Below are 12,319 nucleotides of genomic sequence, written 5' to 3'. Positions count from 1 at the left end.
CGTAGAAGATTGCTCCGAATCTATGTCAGATAGCGAGTCACCAATCTCCCCTTCAGACAGAGCTTCCCCACGAACGGAGGATATGTCCGAGCGAGATTCAAAGGGGAAGGAGGGGGGGGGGGGGTATGGAGAAGCAGAGACATCAGAAGAGGAATTGCGCCCTGCTCTGGTCCGCTTCTGTGACTACCTGCTCCTGAGGGACTCGCCCAAGGAAGGTGAGGGCTGCTCTGGGGGGGACTTATCAACCAAGCGACCCATGAGTGATCGGGTGGATTGGGATATTTTAGTGAGGTCCTCCACCGCCCGGATTAGGGAACACACCCAGCGGGTTCCACAGAATCAGAGCGGTCACTGGGCTGCATAGGCTGGGGGGGCAATGCTACCCCAGACAGAGCACACAGGGTCCAATTGACCACGAGGGAACTGAAGACTGCATACAGTACATGCAAAGTGTGTAACAATAGGCAGACGGGGGTCATTAGTGGGATCAGACATGGCTGAATGACTGACTCAGGGCTGGGGAGGGTGTGAGTGTATGGCCTACCAGCAACCGAGGCTACCCAGGTCCTGGGTAATGAGAAGAAACCGCCCACTGCAGCGGCGGGAAGCCAAGCCCCGCCCCCTGAGGGAAGAACTGCCTGCGGCCGAGACGCCGGGGCCTAAAGTTTAGCTGCGGCCGGCCGCTACTTAAGCGACTAGGGCCGATATACTCATCTGCTGCTGTCTTCTTCACCCTCCATCCGGCAAAACCAGCAAGGTCACCCCTTCAGCCACTGGCACCTAAGTGGCAGGAAGCTGGAACTGAGGGTCTGGAGATATGGGTGACCCTTAGGCTGGGGGGGGGGAAGCGAGGCTGCCCTGGTCCACATTAACTTCTTAGTGGGAGGATGGCCGGTGAGGGAAACTGACACCGGCTACACACCCCGGGAAAACAGAGGGGCTAGGCAACTCTGTTTTCCACCTAAGGAGAAGAAAGGAAAAAAAAAAATTAAAAAAATAAATGAAAAGCCGCCCTGCAATATGCAGGGAGGTCTGCCTCCTATGACACTAAGCTAAAAACTGATTTGCTCTCTCCTGACTGGGGAGGGTATAGCTGGCGGGGGAGGAGCTATCACTTTCTAGCCTAGTGTCGCCTCCTAGTGGCAGCAAGCAGCTATACCCATGGTCCTGTGTCCCCCAATGATACGAGCGAGAATATAGCTTTACGGCAGCCCCATGGGCCATACACACAATGGTCAGGAGAGGACCTCGGTGACTTCTATAGGAGTATTCTAGGCATGCTCTGTAACCTGTGCAGAGGTCATTGTACAAGGAAAGAATAGATAAGATTTGACAGTCACCTATTGTGAATGGTGGATCTTATCTGTACACAGACGTGATATCATTAAAGGCAGGATTAGAATGACAGATAAGCAGAAAACTGCAGTAAAGTGATCTGTACAGACCAAGAAGTGGCGCCTATTTTTGGGCTTATTGGCCCGTGCGAAAACTGCAGGAGTTTATTTTTTTTGTTTAAATATAGATATTGACATGAAAAATTAAAAACATAAAAAAATTCTTAAAAACAAAGTGATTTAAACAATAAGCCATTTTCTGATGACACAATTTTTTTGATTTAAAAAAAATAAAAATAAAAAGTTAAAATCTTTCTCGTCTTTGGGCCTGCAGAACTGACATGGAGGAAATACAGTAGTCATCTGTGAAATCATTTCAAAATAGTCACTATGCAGGCACCACCAAGCAAGAGTGGATCTTTTGGACTGACAATCCATACTTATTCAGTGACATTAACTTCCTTTTCACACGAAGGTACAGATAGTTTTTACAAGCACAAGCAGCCCTCCAACATGAGGACCCTATGAAATAACCCCTCACACCATACCTTTCTAGACTCTCGAAAGGAAAACCTCAGGCAAAGCTTCTAGTGGAGCAGGTCTTTCGTATGTGATGGGGTATGTCATGATTATTTCTTCTGTCACATGAAATCAGTGCTACATGGAGGCAATTATAAAGCTATTCCCAATGTAAAAATGCCCTCACACTGTCAATGAAAGGTGGGGTGCCAGCAGAGAACTTTATCAAAGTCAATGGAATTTGTTAGGGGCCTCAGTACATTGAGACTGAGTTTAGCTCAGGAATACAGCGGACTTAAGAACTGTCCCCTACCAGACTCATTAGGTATACTGCAGTATTAGGTGGAAAAACTTTGAATAAGGATTACACATATCCATTCTGAGATGGATTTTCCTTGTAAGTATAAACAGATTTTATTTAAAAGGGAATTTATCAATGCTGACAGCACTAGGTAGTGACTGGGAAGAGCTTTAGAAATGCAGCATATAGTATCAGGAGTAGTGAGAATATAAACTTGTAGGCCAGACACAGACGAGCGTGTTCAGTGTGAGATTCCGTTCTGATCTCCCCTCTAAATCAGTAATGCTGTGCGATACTGTCAATGATTTATAACGCTGTGTGATCGAGAGTCCTGGAATCTACTGAATTAGGCTACTTTCACACTAGCGTTCGGAGCGGATCCGTCTGATGTTTCATCAGACGGATCCGCTCCTATAATGCAAACGCTTGCATCCGTTCAGAACGGATCCGTTTGCATAACAGTTTATTTCAGATCTGATTTTTCACTTCGGAAAACTCAGATCCGACAGTATATTCTAAACACAGAAGCGTTCCCATGGTGATGGGGACGCTTCAAGTTAGAATATACTGAGAACTGTGTACATGACTGCCCCCTGCTGCCTGGCAGGTGCTTCCAGGCAGCAGGGGGCAGACCCCCCCCCCCCCTCCTGTATTTAACTTATTGGTGGCCAGTGCGGCCCCCCCTCCCTCCCCAGTATTAATTGTAAGCAGTGCGGCCCCCCTCCCTCTATATTCATCGGTGGCCAGTGCGGATATTAAATATGAGCAGTGCGGTCTCCCCCTCCCTCCCTCCCCAGTATTAAATATGAGCAGTGCGGTCTCCCCCTCCCTCCCTCCCCAGTATTAAATATGAGCAGTGCGGTCTCCCCCTCCCTCCCTCCCCAGTATTAAATATGAGCAGTGCGGCCTCCCCCTCCCTCTATTCATTGGTGGCCAGTGCGGATTCAAAGTATTGTGATCAGTGCGGCCTCTCCTCTCGACCCCCCCCCCCATCATTGGTGGCAGCGGAGAGTACCGATCGGAGTCCCAGTTTAAATCGCTGGGGCTCCGATCGGTTACCATGGCAGCCAAGACGCTATTGCAGTCTTGGCTGCCATGGTTACTTAGCAACAAATAGCAGCATTATACTTACCTGAAGAGCTGCGATCTATGTGACCGGCCGGGAGCTCCTCCTACTGGTAAAGTGACAGGTCTGTGCGGCGCATTGCCTATAGACCTGTCACTTACCAGTAGGAGGAGCTCCCGGCCGGTCACATAGATCGCAGCTCTTCAGGTAAGTATAATGCTGCTATTTGTTGCTAAGTAACCATGGCAGCCAAGACTGCAATAGCGTCTTGGCTGCCATGATAACCGATCGGAGCCCCAGCGATTTAAACTGGGACTCCGATCGGTACTCTCCGCTGCCACCAATGATGGGGGGGGGGTCGAGAGGAGAGGCCGCACTGATCACAATACTTTGAATCCGCACTGGCCACCAATGAATAGAGGGAGGGGGAGACCGCACTGCTCATATTTAATACTGGGGAGGGAGGGAGGGGGAGACCGCACTGCTCATATTTAATACTGGGGAGGGAGGGAGGGGGAGACCGCACTGCTCATATTTAATATCCGCACTGGCCACCGATGAATATAGAGGGAGGGGGGCCGCACTGCTTACAATTAATACTGGGGAGGGAGGGGGGGCCGCACTGGCCACCAATAAGTTAAATACAGGAGGGGGGGGGGGGGTCTGCCCCCTGCTGCCTGGCAGCACCTGCCAGGCAGCAGGGGGCAGTCATGTACACAGTTCTCATTATATTCTAACTTGAAGCGTCCCCATCACCATGGGAACGCCTCTGTGTTAGAATATACTGTCGGATTTGAGTTTCACGATGTAACTCAAATCCGATGGTATATTCTAACATAGAGGCGTTCCCATGGTGATGGGGACGCTTCAAGTTAAAATATACCATCGGATTGGAGAAAACTCCGATCTGATGGTATAATCCTGACTTTACATTGAAAGTCAAAGGGGGACGGATCCGTTTGAAATTGCACCATATTGTGTCAATGTCAAACGGATCCGTCCCCATTGACTTGCATTGTAAGTCTGGACGGATCCGTTTGGCTCCGCACGGCCAGGCGGACACGAAAACGCTGCAAGCTGCGTTCGGGTGTCCGCCTGCTGAGCGGAGCGGAGGCCAAACGGTGCCAAACTGATGCATTCTGAGCGGATCCGCATCCACTCAGAATGCATTGGGGCAGTATGGATCCGTTCGGGGCCGCTTGTGAGAGCCTTCAAACGGAACTCACAAGCGGAGCCCCGAACGCTAGTGTGAAAGTAGCCTTACACTGACAGCATTAGGTCCATGTAATACAATAGATTCTAGGTCTAGCAGAGACACACAGCCTTATTCTCAGCATAGAGGGCGGTTCCAGCAGTCTGACCCCTGCTACATGTGATTTTAGGTGAGAAATGCTATTCCTGGAATAATCCTTTTAAAAAAAACTGCAGATTGTGCTGAGAAATGAGAGGATAGATACAGTGATATTGTATGTATGCAATAAAGTAAAGCGACTGTGGGATACCGAAAACCAAACAAGCTAAGGTCTCAAAGCAATTCTTACTCTTCTCTTGAGTCTTTCACGTTCTTTCAGAGTTAAAGTGTCTGCTTTGGCGATCACTGGGACAATATTCACCCGGTTGTGTAAAGCCTTCATGAACTCTACATCAAGAGGTTTTAAGCTGCAACACACATAAGCAACTACATCATTACACTTATACATATAGAAAACAATCCTATATGTGTAACTAATATGTATATATTGATCGGCATTAACCAGTACTGATGCACATTGTGTCGTGATTGAACTGTAGAGGTGACCTAGTGGCTGACGTAATAAGAATATGAACCAGAAAAAGAACTTCACATACCCATGTCCAAAGGGGGAGATGAAGTAAAAGCAGCAGTGGACACGATTGTCTATAATGTGTCGCCGGTTTAAACCACTCTCATCATGAAGGTATCGCTCAAACTGGTCGTCCACGTAACGAATTATGGGCTTGAAACTGCAATTAACAAAAAGGGAAAAAAGTTTGTTTAAAAGATATGAAAATGTAATATTATATAGAGAATTTATTAATGTTTCAGGCACTAAGACATTGTTACTTTGTTTTTGAAAGAACATACATTTCAGACACCAATCTTTACTAAAAGGAGATTTAAAGGGGTATCCTCATCTGGGACATTGACAGCATATCTCTAGGACAGGGCTGGCCAACCTGCGGCTCTCCAGCTGTTGCAAAACTACAACTCCCAGCATGCCCAGACAGCCTACAGCTATCAGTCTACAGCATAGCATGGCGGGAATTGTAGTTTTACAACAGCTGGAGAGCCGCAGGTTGGCCAGCCCTGCTCTAGGATATACCATCAATGGCAGATAGGTGTAGGTCCCACACCTATCTCCAGAACGGTAGCCCCGAAGTTAACATGTGGGACCCCCTCTCCATTCACCACTATGGGAGTTACGAAAATAGCGGAGTGCTGGCTCGGCTATTTGCAGCAGTCCCATAGCAGTGAATGGAGAGGGGGCCGCACTTGTGCTGTGCGCTCTCCATTCACCGACTTCCAAAAACAGCTGTGTGCGCCCCCTTGGCTATTTTCAGGCGTTCAATGGTGATGAATGGAGAGCATGCTGCACAGGCATGGTGTGCTCTTCTTCACTTTCTCTAGATGGGATCAGGTCCCAGAGGGTACTGCACCTATATGACATTGATGGGATGGAATGCATATCCACGTTATGCATTGATCTATTGCTTCTCAGCATAAATTTACAAACTACAAAAAGTACCTTGTATACTTCTTGATCAAATTGCATAAGCCCACTCACCACGTCAAGGTGGCCTCTTGAGTGGGTCCAATGCAGCACTGTAGACTAGAGACCCATTTAAAAGAGGTCACCTTGACGTGGTGAGTGGACTTCTGCATTTTAATCAAAAAGTATATAAAGTACCTCATATATAGTTTATTACTTATGCTGAGAAGCAATACAGCAATGCATGACATGTGGCTGTGAGATCCAGGTCTTTTTTGTCAGAATATTGCACTGCTACTTTTCATGATGTCCGCACTCCACCCATACAACTCAGGTGTTTTTAATTAGGAGACTGCATAAGAGTTAAAGGGGTTGTCCGGATTCACAGCTGAACAAGGACATACACACATTTTCACCCAGACAGCCCCTCTGATATTAGCACTGGAGCATGAAATGCTGGATCAAGCAGGGCTTTTTTGTTTATATTTTTACACTCCTAGGCAGGGGCTTCTGCCCAGCAGTGTAATTGGTGACGTCAACAGCTATGCTGGGCCGGCTTTAGCACTGCCTAAAGCCTGCCTATTAGTGCAGTTATGTCACTGGGCTCACTGCTGGGCAGGAGCCTCCGCCTAGCAGTCCCTATGGAAAGCCCAGTATGTCACCAGATCTCCAGAAAAAGCCTTTGCCCAATTCAGCACAGGTCAAAGAAGAGCATCGGAGCATGAAAGGCTTCGATGCACATATTAGGAAGGCTGCCTGGGTGAAAAGGTGGGTATGTCCGGGTTCAGAGCTGTAAAGAACCCCTTTAATTCCTACTTAGTTTCAGTTAGTTTCCGAGACCATATGGAGAGGTGAGTTTTTGAGATCTATTCACATGAGGCGCTGCTGCAGGGAGACTGCTGTTCCATGGCGCTGTGGATAACAGCAGGGGTTATGTTGGGCTGCCGAGTTGCGCTGCCTGCAGGTGCTGTGTTATGACTTTGGTGATCGCCGTGTGCCTTTGTGCCATTGTACATTAGGGACTCACAAGAAAGAGGTCACCTTGACGTGGCGGGTGGGTTTATGCATCCTAATCAAAAGCACCACATGTACAGTTTATAAATTATGCTGAGAACAATACATGGCATCTGTATGCGCAAATATTTTTTTAAACCTGACAAAGCAAAAAGTAAAAGCGTCTGGATTCACACACTTAGTATGCTGCTTTTGCAACGAGTTTATTCACTATGCTTTTTTTTGATAATATGACTGACACATGCACAACGTTTCTCCTACACATCACAGGAATCAGGGTAACCCAAAATGGACAAGAGACTAAAAAGAGGGCATCCATAGTATTGACGAGAGTGGGACTGCCAGAGCGTAGTTCACAATCATATAAACAGTAAATAATTTTCTGGATTTGCTAAGGACACCAAAACAGTTTGTCCCACCAACATATATTGGCAAGCAACCAGAGAATAAATGCCACCCCCAGCAGTTTCCCTTTTCTATAGTTAAACTATTTTTTTGTGTTCTATCCCCCACTATCAAAAGCCAACAAACGTCAAAGTTACTGGAAAAAAACTTTAGTTCCGGCTATGCTCCCACTTTGCATTGTGGCTTCTATTTATATCGGCAGCCACTACGCTCCACCAGATAGGTCAAATGACAAACACAGCAGCAGCGCTCAGCGGACTCCACTGACATATCATGGTGTCCGCCAAGGTGTCCAATATTTTAACGGGGAAAAAAAAAGCTGTATTGAGCAGTATTTTTCCAATCAAAAACTACAGAATAAATGACTGAGGCTTCTAACAGTAGGGTGAGTGATCAGAGCCCATTATACAGCTATAAGGGCTCATTCAGACGTATGCCGTCCGCAAAAAAACTGACTGCATTCCGTTTTTTTTTTGCGGACCCATAGACTTCAATGGGGCCATGTCCTGATTTTTACTGACAAGTATAGTATAGGACAGGACAGCATCTAATCTGCAAAAAAACTGATCTGCATTTTTTGCAGACAGGATATGGCCGTCTGAATGAGCCCTAATCCATAGTGTGTAGGGCGCACTGAGAAGCATAACACCACAGCCGCCCTCCATTAGCAGCTGTTGTACTTACACTTTTAGGTTATGTGACTGATGGAACGGCTGCGGCAGAGAGAGGAGATATGTTAATGCGTTATTTGCCATAATGATGCTTCTATGTAGGGTAATTACACTGCAAGCTCTGAGATTTTATTGCTAGTACACCTATGTGTGTCTAGACCCAATTTACTTTTATAGAACAGGGAATAGTTTGTTAAAAGAGCAGCCAACGAGAATAAAACAGATCCCTCTCCAAAACGCGCCCTAGAGATCGCAATATGGATTTCTTTCTGGATAACTTTCTATATATAAATTATTATGGAGCATTACCTCACCATGTATCACTATTACGGGGGAGTTACTGGTCTAGGAGGACAGCTGGACACAGATGCGGCCAGTGATCTGCATTATACTGTACAGAAGTGGAACATTTTTAGGATATGTTGTAATGAAATCTGATTCTCCGAGGAAGTTCCCAGAGACCTTGCTATTTTTTTTTTCTTGTGTATAAGGGCTCATGCACACACTGTGTGCCGGCAGTCCGCAATACATGACACTGATCATAGGCCTGCCGTATGCAGACACAGGACCCATTCACTTTAATGGGGTCCGCGATCCGCATCGCAAAAAAGTAGTGCATGTACTGTTTTTTTTTGCGGTGCGGAAGAAAGGACAGAAACCCCACGGAAGCATTCCGTAGTGAATGGGTGATGCCCATATATTGTGGACCCGCTGTTTGCGGGCCACATTATGGGCACAGCAGTGTGCACGAACCCTAAGAATAATAGGCCTTTAAAAATGGCTCAACAGCCACTATATTGTTTTTTTTTTATCAAGGTAAGTATACATCTGAATACATCATACTAAGGCCAAATTTATCATCACAAATACGGTCTTTGCGCAAATGGCGTTTCTTATCCATATCATTGGGGGACACACGCTGGACCTTGGGTATAGTTGTTGCCACTAGCAGGGGACACCAAGCACAAAAGTGTGAGCACCTCCCTCCAGCTATACCCTTCCTACAGGGACTAAGCTAAAATAGTTATAGCTTAGTGTCCGTAGGAGGCAGACCTTCCCTGCTTTGCAGGTCCGCTGATTTATTTATTTTCTTCCTTTTTTCTTTTCTTCCAGCGGGATTACAGGCAGTCCTAGCGGCCTGCACTCCCACCCAGAAGACGGGAGACCAGGGGGTCCCCAAACCCGCTCCACCAGAAGACAAGGGGGAACAGAGGTTCTTAAAGCCTCTGCATCTCACCGGCCTTCGGGTCACCAGGGCCACCCACGACAAGGCCCCTCTGTTCCGGTGTAGCCGGCCGGTGACATGCAGCAAAACAGTTACCAGATGCACGTCAGCTCTCCTGTGGGGTGGGGTGAAGGGAAGCCCTCTGTACTTGCCAGGCTACTTTCTGGGCCCTGCATTCTTCGCACTGGTTTCTCTGACTTCGCCCATCTAGTGCTCAGGGGGGCCTCTGCGGACCCTGGCACCAGATTTTCTCTGAACAGGCTGCAGTAAGAGACACAGGCTGGGTAAGCTCTTTCCCCTCCTTCCTTTCACTACAGGTACTCACTATGTCTGAACCCAGATCCCAGGCCCCAAAGCCAGCGGTCACTTCTGTGCGACATTTTGCATGTGCTTCTTGTCGCTCAGTATTCCCATCCAATCAGTCGGACCCCCTCTGCTCCTCCGCCAAGTGGCTCTGACCATGTCCCAGTCACCCCCCTGCCCAGCCCATGGTAGAGCTGGAGTGGGTGTGCTCTGTTTAAGATGGTGCAGGACGTTTCCCATTCCAACAGGGCCATTGTGGACAGGCTGGGGCGTTTGGCTGCACGGCCACCCTCTGACCAGTCAGACTCTGGGGACCCCTCTGCTGCTTCCTATCGCAGCCGTCTTGCAAAACTGACCAGACCACCCTCTCCTCGAAGGGAGTCTGTGCCGCCCGTTTCATCCATCTCCCAGGGAGTCTCGCTCCGACGCGTCCTCATTAGAAGAGGAGTGTTCTCAGGAAAAGTTGTCAGACGCTGATTTTGTCTTACCGGAGGACCAGTCTTCCAAACTGTCTGCCATGGTAGACAGTCTCATTGCAGCAGTTATAGAAACCTTACAGGTTGAGGACCCTGCGCCCTCATCTGCAGGTTCTGGTTTTTCCTTCAGGCGATCCAGTCGCTCGCCAAAGGTGTTCCCCAACCACTCGGAGTTTGATTCTGCCCTTTCCAAGAAATGGAACTTCCGACAGGCATTTTTCTTTACCAAAACTTTTAAACGTCTTATATCCCTTTCCAGAGGATTTGGCGTGCCTCAACAGGCGCAGACCTCTTTTTCGGCCCTTTCGGAGTTCCTCCAGCCCAAAGCGGCCAACCCTTAAATCTGCCTCAGAGCAGAAGTGCAAACCATCTTTCAAGCCTCACCCTGCCTGGCGTCCTCGCCAGCAGGGCTCCAAGCCCTTTACCCCCTCCAAGCCCTATACCTCCAAATCGTTGAGTATCGCAATACTTTTTTATGTTATCGAAATAGAGTCCAAATTTTGTTATCATGACAACCCTAGGTAAGACGTGTGGTTTATTTTTTTATTATACCGTAATTATACGTATTTCAAGTTTGGCGACTAAAAATTTTAGTTTACCACCTAAATTTTTCAGGTTAGGAGCCAATGGCTCCTTGATATTTTTTTTAGTCTGGAGCCCTGGGAGTGATATGAGAGATGGCAATGTCTGTACAGCGCTGCGGAATATGTAAGCGCTATATAAATAAAATACTAAATAAATGTGGTATCAATGCGGTTCAGTCATTGATACCCTACCAAAAGATGAGAAAGCAGGCCACTGCATTCTGAGGGGTTCAGTATAAGACATAATGCCCAAATCAGAGTGTATGGTAAAACTCGGAAGGAATCGTAGCGCTGCACCACTTCATTATATTTGATTTGTCAGGGTTCTACCAGTCAAACCCCCACTGTTAACAAGATACTATAAACCAAGCTCTAGTGATACACAATCCATGTGTAAAGGCCCCCCTTTAAGTTGCCTCACTAGAGCAGGCAACTATGCCCCATGTGCACACATAATGGCCCGCAGACTCCCTATATAACATTGCATGTGGTGATAATAATGGCGTGTGACCGCTCACTTGTATCCGGCAGCTATCTCTTCACTTCCAGCATGGATCAGCTAAGAATATGCAGGTGAAATTACAGGCAGAGATAATACAAGAGGCGCGGCTACCTGTGCACATGTGCTGTCTGGAAACATGCGCTAAACATTCCATCTCCGGCCGCACTGCTCCCTCTGCTGGCCACATACCAGAACTTCGCTCCCACAGACTACACAGCACGCTCATCATGTGCATCAATCTTGTGCAGGCGTTATTGTGACTCCGGGGGGTGGGGGGGGGGGGTAATTAGGGATACAGTATAAAAAGTTGAACACATATTATTCACTGACCAGTCTTCGCAGTTCATTGCATCGCCATAGCCTGGTGTGTCGACCACCGTAAGACGCAACTTTACACCTCTTTCCTCAATCTCTACTGTAGATGCTTCAATTTCTACTGTACGTTCAATTTTATCTAAAAAGAGCATGAAATAAAAGAGGAAATGGCGCCAAACCAGATACGACAAGAAACACAAATGTCAGACACGTCTGCATGTACTATGAGGGCTCAGCCGCAGTAACCTGACACAGCCACAGCAGAGAATGGAGCTTTGCTTCCCGCTCCGTTCTCTGAGCGAGTTCTGGTGCCGGTGACTGCTGTGAAAACCGCTGATCAGCGGGGCTGCCAGGGCTCAGGCCCCCATAGATCCTATAGTGATCACCTATCCTAAGGAGATAGGTCATCACCATCATTATTATCTCAGACCTGGAAAACCCCAATGAAAACCATACCAATGCCACTTGGCTCTTCGGTTTTCATTGGCACAGTGCTCAGAAAATTGCAGACAGATCCAACTAAACACCAAAAGTGGTCGTCTGGGATTAGAAACCAAGGTCTGCTTTTCTTCCAGGAACAGCGCCACTGTAGTCCACAGGTTGTGTCTGTTATTGCAACTCATTCCCCCATTCAAGTGAATGAATCTGAGCTGTAATACCAGAAACAGGCCATTGACTAGAGTGGCAGTGTTCCTGGAAGTTCTAAACCAACACAAAGGGAATGCATAATCAGAAATCAACAGAAACAATACAATTCATTAAAATTTATATAATTAATACAAACAATAGATAAATATATTTTAAAAGGATTTTGAGACTAATAATAATGTTTTTCCAAATTTCCCACCATCTGTATTAAAATGGAAGCCTGCAGT

At 47.2% G+C, this 12,319-nt stretch overlaps 1 protein-coding gene across 1 annotated transcript in view; it reads right to left on the bottom strand.

Moving 5' to 3' along the window:
* SEPTIN2 (septin 2) overlaps positions 1 to 12,319 on the bottom strand; it is a 49,617-nt gene that overhangs the window by 15,477 nt on the left and 21,821 nt on the right. The window contains exons 5-7 of the mRNA XM_040427933.1: positions 11,460 to 11,583; positions 5,069 to 5,203; positions 4,762 to 4,879 (exon numbers count right to left, since the gene is read on the bottom strand). Coding sequence (XP_040283867.1) covers positions 4,762 to 4,879; positions 5,069 to 5,203; positions 11,460 to 11,583 — 377 coding nt within the window. The remainder of the gene's footprint in view (positions 1 to 4,761; positions 4,880 to 5,068; positions 5,204 to 11,459; positions 11,584 to 12,319) is intronic.

Source organism: Bufo bufo, chromosome 4 (assembly GCF_905171765.1).
Source record: "Bufo bufo chromosome 4, aBufBuf1.1, whole genome shotgun sequence".
NCBI lineage: Eukaryota > Metazoa > Chordata > Amphibia > Anura > Bufonidae > Bufo > Bufo bufo.
This window is presented reverse-complemented; position numbering and strand designations above follow the sequence as displayed.